General features: G+C 42.4%; 1 protein-coding gene across 4 annotated transcripts in view; it reads right to left on the reverse strand.

The window, feature by feature from the left end:
* DNAJC6 (DnaJ heat shock protein family (Hsp40) member C6) overlaps window positions 1-7,114 on the reverse strand; it is a 132,697-nt gene that overhangs the window by 42,387 nt on the left and 83,196 nt on the right. For 3 of the 4 annotated variants that reach the window (XM_019528444.1, XM_019528441.1, XM_019528443.1), the window contains exons 2-4: window positions 2,196-2,346; window positions 1,252-1,301; window positions 984-1,132 (exon numbers count right to left, since the gene is read on the reverse strand). In XM_019528444.1, the coding sequence (XP_019383989.1) occupies window positions 984-1,132; window positions 1,252-1,301; window positions 2,196-2,346 (350 nt within the window). Of the gene's footprint in view, window positions 1-983; window positions 1,133-1,251; window positions 1,302-2,195; window positions 2,347-7,114 lie in introns of those variants that run through there. The other variant, XM_019528445.1, reaches the window with a different exon arrangement.

Below are 7,114 nucleotides of genomic sequence, written 5' to 3' on the forward strand. Positions count from 1 at the left end.
TACGTCATGAAGTATGGCGAGTGTCTACTAGACTATTCTTTTTATTGTAATCTTGCAAACTAAAATAGATCCCCCAGATGCTTTTGCATCATGCTTTAAAAAAATAAAATAAAACCCACACAGCCAGCAAACTGCACGCGCAATTAGTCCCAATTGTGTTTTGCCATTCTAAGAGAGGCAGTTAATGTCAATATGACCAATGACCCTCACACTAAATATCTTCTAAGCCTCAACGCAACAGATTGTAAGTAGTAATGGCTTTTCAGTTCTTATAATATGCATTTCAAGCAGTCCATAATTATGCAGTTACTTTGTCTGTAATTATATATCTGCCTGCTGGTCTGTAATTAGGTTATTAAGTACATGTTATGCAGTATTTTATTTGCTTAGAGTGCTACCTTACCAAGTGCAACCGTGTTCAAACTGTGCGCGTTCAAATGATTTGAAAAGGCAAGAGCCAGCAGCCCACTTTTTTGTTGTATGTTTGACTAATCCTCAGGCAGCGCCACCAAAGAATGTGAAATGTTGGGGTCTATATTTGCTTTCACGATTAAACCTGTATTTGGATTTCATCTCTAAGCTGTTTCCAGCTTCTTTGGGAGGCTGTCAGGAAAGAACTAAGAGAATGGACCCTATCATCATTGCTCTCTTCCTTCTCCCCCTACCCACCCCCAAAAAACACATCAGCAAACCCAACGCTAAAAATAATCACGGCAAAACTTGTAGCCTTTAAAGTAGCTGGTTTCCAGATATGCTGGATGCTTTTCCTCTTGCAAATACTGAAGAGGTGAATGAGCCAACAGAAAGAGTAGCACTACAGGGGATGGGATTAGATAGCAAAAGTGCCATAGATTACACCACACTATTTTTCTTTTTGAAATTTTCATTCTCTAAAGGGGGGGTGAGGAGAAAGCAAGGGAAAAATCCACTTTAATACTGAATAAGCATCCCACCTTCCCCTCACTACATACACGTGCACTTACTCTATTATGAAACTTGGCACTACGATAAGACTTCGGTGACAAATTGAACACGGTGTAGTGGTCAGGATGTCTTGAATCCAAGAACGTCCGTACATCTTCGATATGATTTCTGAATCCTAGTTCAACGCCTTCAGCAGGAAAGGACATAACTGCCAATGAGAGAGAAAAGCTAGAATGAATACAGTTTGTGAGCATGTTATGATCCAACTCCTGAACCCTGGTGTGAGAAACACCATGATTTTATTTCACACCAATAACCAACACTTACCAATGATTCTTGAGGTAACATAAGAAATATCTAGCTCTCCCTTGGTGTAACTAAAGGAAAGAAAGTAGGAGAGAGAGATGTGTTAATGTATATACCTAGATACAGAAGATGAGCGATTACAGAAGGTAAGATGACAGTGAATCTTTGTGAGGAAAGATTTATTATTAGGAAAGAACAAGTGTTAAAAAGACAAACTAGTTGCATGCTCTAAAGTCAAGTCTCTACACAAAAAACTCTTGCTAAGAGTGGCCTGGTGGAGCCTCTCCTTTCTGTATTTGTGTGTCCCAAGTCTATCACACACTTTCCAAAGGAGCCTCCTCTCCTCCAAGAAAACTGCCTTGAATACAACATCTAATAGAAATTTAGGTCACTTGTAGAGTCAGTCCCTTTCACAGCTGCCTTCCGTATAACGTGGCTACATTGAAAGACTACAAAAACAGTTAGTGAGCACCACTGTGTAGTGTGAGGTTCAACTGATAAATGGCAACAGCTTGAAACAAATCCTCAGAATTATCTTTAAACCAATAGTCAAAGATAGGAACAGCAGCAGCTAAGTAAACAGAAGTGTTAGGAGAGGTGGTTGCTTTGTGTGATAACAGATGGAAGAGAACAAAGGTCTAGGTGTAGCTCAGCAGATGTGGGACTGCAGAAGAGCAAAAGAGAGATGTCAAGATCTTGATAGAGAAGGTCTTATCCAAATTTGAGGTTGATGCGACTTCAAGGATGAATGCACAAGTTTTATTTTAATGGCCTCAGGCTCCCTGAGACCAAATATTTAATAATAGGACCAACTCAGTCAGAAAAAAAGTACACCTAACACTGATCTTGTACCTGGTTATCTATACATTTTGTCCTTTACCAGCCACAAATAAGAGTTTCCAAGCAACGCCCAATGCTATGGTGTTCATTTCAGCTGTGTAAAGTGATGGTTAGTTTTACTGTACCTGGCAACAGACTGCATGACTTTAGAAGAAGTATCTTTTAAGGTGTCCTTCAGGTTATCCTTCAAGTTGCTGAAGAGTCTCCCTGCTCCTCCTTTAACCATATCTAGTAAGCCTCCCCCATAGTTGGGCTCCATATCTGGCGATGAGGCACCTTAAAATAAATAAGTCACTAGATATCACTTATTCAGAACAAAGAATATATTTCCAACAAATATGCGGACAGTAACAACGCAGCCACATGCAGTACTTCACTTAAGATCAAGAGACTAGTTCTCACTGGTCTTAAGTCAAAATCAGACGACAGGAAGATTTCTGTTTGCAAGACCAAGGAAATCAACTGATTGCCAGGCTAATGCCTTGTACTTTGCCAACTGAACAGTCACAATATGAGCACCAGCCATTTCCGTCACTTTTTTTTACCGCAACCCAGCCTCAAGGGGATAGACAGCCTTCATGCTGAACTCCATTCTTCAAAAGCAACCGATTTGTCTACCATGAGCCAGATCAAGTTGATAACACCCTTCACACAGAGACAATAGACAGCGATCAAGCATAGCTAAGTCAAAGGCTTCATCTTGTAGCTATCAGAACCCAAGATTCTAGCACACTTGAAGGCTAAGGACAAGAGTTACACATAAACCAATTTAAGTAACCAAAAACTGATTTAAACCTGTAACAGAATAGAAGTTCAGTGCACGTAAACCAGTTTCAAAATGGCTGAAACTGGTTTAAGATAACCCCAGTTGAATGCAGTATCAGACTTAACCGACTTGGGCAAAACCAGTTTATGTCCCAGGCCCCTTCCTGGTTTAAGTTAAATCAGATCCCCACAGCATGCGTTCCAGCCCTGAGCTGGGCTGTGCTCTCTGCTCCAGCAGAGAAGAGTTGGTAGGGGCTGGGGAGGGAGTGAGGGGAAAGAGGCAGGGATTGCCCCACCCATGCAAACCCCAGCTGAGGTCTAGGACCAGGGGAGGAGATGTAAACTTCCCTCCCCCCATCCCAGTAGAGATGCCCTGCCCTGCTAAAAAACTTATTGCTGGCTGCAACAGTGGACTACAAATCCCAGAGGCACCTGGAAGCTGGAAGAGGAAGTGATGAGCAACCCTACAGAGTCCTGCTGCTATGATTCTGGACTGCAAATCCCAGAGACCTTAGGGGAAGCAGGAAGAAGTAGTGAACACACAACCCCTGTTGGCTATGTACCAGGGAGCATGCTCTAGAGCCCCCACCCCAGCTCCTGGCTTGAGTCATTGCAGGCAAGTGGCTGCATTTCCACAATCAGAGGTGAATGTCTGTCGAGTTGTTTCCCAGTTTAATCTTTGCATCTTAGACTAACCTGCAAAAACTGAATCAATTCAGCCTCAGGCTTTTTGACCATCTGTACTTAGCCCAAGGGTACAAAACACAGCAATTTTCTCCATACAAAAGGAAACTGATATACACCTATCATTCCCATACTAACAGTTTGGGGGGGTGGGGAAGGAGGGCAGGAAGTGACCAAGTTATGTATTCAGGGCAATAATTAGCAGTGGTCACTTATTAGAGTAGGGTTTTGGGAAGAGGTGGAGGATATGCACTGATTTTTTTTTAAAAAGACTTACGCTGTTTGTAGCAGGAAGAACATCTTCCTATAGAACCCAGAATAATGGGTCACGAACCAAGCTGGGGTTTTGGAATACTAGTGCGTATTATGACAGCCCCATATTTAGCACTATGAAAAAAAAAAAAAAAATCAAAACACAAGATTCATGTCCCCAAGGTAATTTTTAAGGTTATTAGATTGGGACACAATATGCACTCAGTAGACCGCTATTTTAAAATTAAATGATGTGGTTTTCTTTATTGTAATCATCAACTGAGTTCTGAAAGCCTTTGTTATTACAGCAAAATCTTATTTTTGTTAGTTGCCTTCCCAAATGGGCTTTTAATATATTCACTCTGGAAAAGAGATTTTATTTTGAGACAGACTAAGACAAACATGACATTTAATTCTAGAATTAAGTGAATGAATCAAAGCATGACCCTAATAGAAGGATTTTTAAACCGTCTACTGTCTATAAAAAGCTAGCTCATGCCTTACTCAGACTGCACTCTGCTTATTAGCCTTAAGGCTCTGCTAAGGCCAAAAATAGTTAGTCTTAGTGCTTTTGTTATCTCACTTCACTCAAATTACACCCAGCACAAATAGAACCAAGTATAAAAGAGTAAGATTTAGACAAGCTATCAAGAGTTTGCATGTGCCAGCATTGGGATAGCTATTCGAACAAGGATGGCGATTGAAAATTCCACAGTCAACCAGGGATGTATTTGCTAGCCATGTTGGTCTGAGACAAAAAAAAAAAACAAAAAAAAATGCAAAAATCTAGAACTCTGGGTTCAGAGATGATACCGTTCATTAGACCAACTAAGAAAAATTGCAAAAAAAAGAAAGAAGATAATCTATCAGGGCAGATTTAGCCTTCAATCAGCATGCAACATGGGGAGAATAGACTGGATGTGGGGAGTTAATGGTGGCTAAATAACAAAAGTGGTGGGGGAGAGGGTAGTCTAGAGTAGATGTTGCTGGGTCCTTTTCCATGAGAAATATCAGGCAATAGCTGCAGATCTAAATGAAACTACCTTCTTTCCTGAAAAAGCATTCCCTCTTCATGGCACAATAAGAGTCTGGGAACACCTGGTAGTAAAACCTTGCTTTATCTTTGCAGTAGCAAAATCCATGCTGATCACTAAACAAGGAATGATATGCCAATTAAAGTTGCAGGTGGTCGGGTGAGATTTTATGCCTTTAAGAAAAACAATTTTAAAAAAATGGAAGTGCAAAAATCTGCGGCCCCACTGGGGCTGAGCATGAAACATTCGTTAGTAACAGACTACCATTATCACTAGAGATTGGAATCCGAAGAAATGAAAGCTGTTGAAAGAATGAGGGAGCATGTTGGGAACTGACCACCGACACTTACCCTTATATTAACAGGAATTCTGCACAGTGCAACACAGCAAGGTCTTTCTAGACACTTCTTTATTCTACAGATGTAGTATGTTAATACCATTCAGATCATGGTTTAGTGAGCTATACACGAGCACTGCCTCAGTATTACCGAGTTATTATTCAAGGGGCATTCAAATACTAAATATGCTGGACAACCTACCCCTATTGAGTTCACTTTGTAGATGCATTTTTTAGATTGCTATAAAAATCATCTATTATTCTTACATTGCACTTGCTGTTTACAATCCATTCAGTAATATTGCCAATTTAGTGCCCCAATGGAACCTGTAGTTTGGGCCATGCAGTTACTCCCCTTTAATTAAGGCATGTTTAATACATGGTACTTGTAAAACATCTAGGGTAGGCTTTGTAGAGGCCCTACAGTTGTAGCTACTCACTTCCATCTTGAAACCTGCTCACCGAGAACACTGTAATGCTCCATGGCAGGTTTGCACTCTTCTCTCTCACCATACAGACTTCCAAATCTCTATAGTTTTAGCAAGTGGCAAAATAAAGTAGGATACTGGCTTTCAGATAGTGTCAATCAGCTATAAAGGAACCAATGCGAGTATGGAAGAACAGTAGTAAGAGGCCACCACCTAGGATTTCTATTTTCAATAAGAAAGATGAGAGACAATCTTCCTACACTTAGGCTAGGGCAGACATTACACACAAACCAGTTTAAAGTGATCAGAAACTGGTTTAAACCTGTAACAGAACAGATGTTCAGTGCACATAAACCAGTTTGAAAATGGCTGAAACCAGTTTGAGATAAACCTGGCTGAATGTAGTATCAGACTTAAACTGATTTGGGTTAAACCAGTTTATGTAATGTCTGTCCCAGGCCCCTCCCTAGTTTAAATTAAACCAGAGTCCCCCAGCATGCTCTCTGGGCTGGGTGGGGCTGTTTGCTGGAGCAGAGCAGGGGTGGCCTTGGCCCTCTTCTTCCTATCCAGAGCACTAATCACAGCTCCAGCTGGCTGAGGGACTGCAGTGGCTGCCAGGCTTCCCTCCCCACCTTACCTCCCTCCCCAATGACTGCTCAAATAGGGATCCCAGAGAAGGGTCCCAGCATCTGGCCATGCTAACTAATGCTAAGAGATGTCTGTGTGGGTCTCCAATTTCACTGGAATAAAGGAAGACAGCTGGTGGCTTGCAAATGCAAATGTACCCTGAAGATAAGAAGAGCTTGAAACTAATGAGGGCTTGATGGGCTGATAAACTGGGTGCAATCGGTCAATCTTCAAGAAAGGAACAAAGAAAGGTGTTAAAAATGACCTGGTTTTCAGACAGTCTGAAGAAGCAAGGAGATGGAGATTGAAAAGCTCAGTCAGTATCAATAGATGCACGGTCTGGCAATACTCCTGCCCCTTGAGCAGCGAACAGGGAAAAGCCAGGATGGAGCAGGCAGGGTTGGGGTTTACACCCTTCCCTAATCAGAGTGTCCTGCTGGGGCCTGGCCATGCCCCCCTCCTCAGCTCAGCACTATGGAAGAGAAAGGAGGGCTGCTCTACCATACCCTGGCATCTAGCCTGAGCCACCACAGGCACGTGCCTGCATTTTCTCAGTCCAGAGGGTATGTCTGTACAGTTACAAACTCATTCAGCCTAGGCAGGTTACACTAACCTGCAATGATCGAATCAATTCAAGCTCAGGCTGAACTTATGTCTGTCCCTAGCCTTAAAGACCTCTTTTGGGGATTTAGTTGTAGCAGAGTTTATCTTAGGACATCAGCAGACAAGGTTCTTTGCATGGGTGGCTGGTGCCATGTTAGTCAGGGGGCACATGTGGGGGATCCTGCCAACTGGGGGGGGCCCCAGTGGCCGATCCCACCAATCGCCTAAGCAGCAAATGCAGCTGGTCAAGGGGTGCACCAGCCCTCTCAGGGTGTGGACGTGCACTCCCATGTATCCTCTACACATCGCCACTG

Source organism: Gavialis gangeticus, unplaced genomic scaffold (genome assembly GCF_001723915.1).
Source record: "Gavialis gangeticus isolate Ggan-Ray unplaced genomic scaffold, GavGan_comp1, whole genome shotgun sequence".
Taxonomy (NCBI): Eukaryota; Metazoa; Chordata; order Crocodylia; family Gavialidae; genus Gavialis; species Gavialis gangeticus.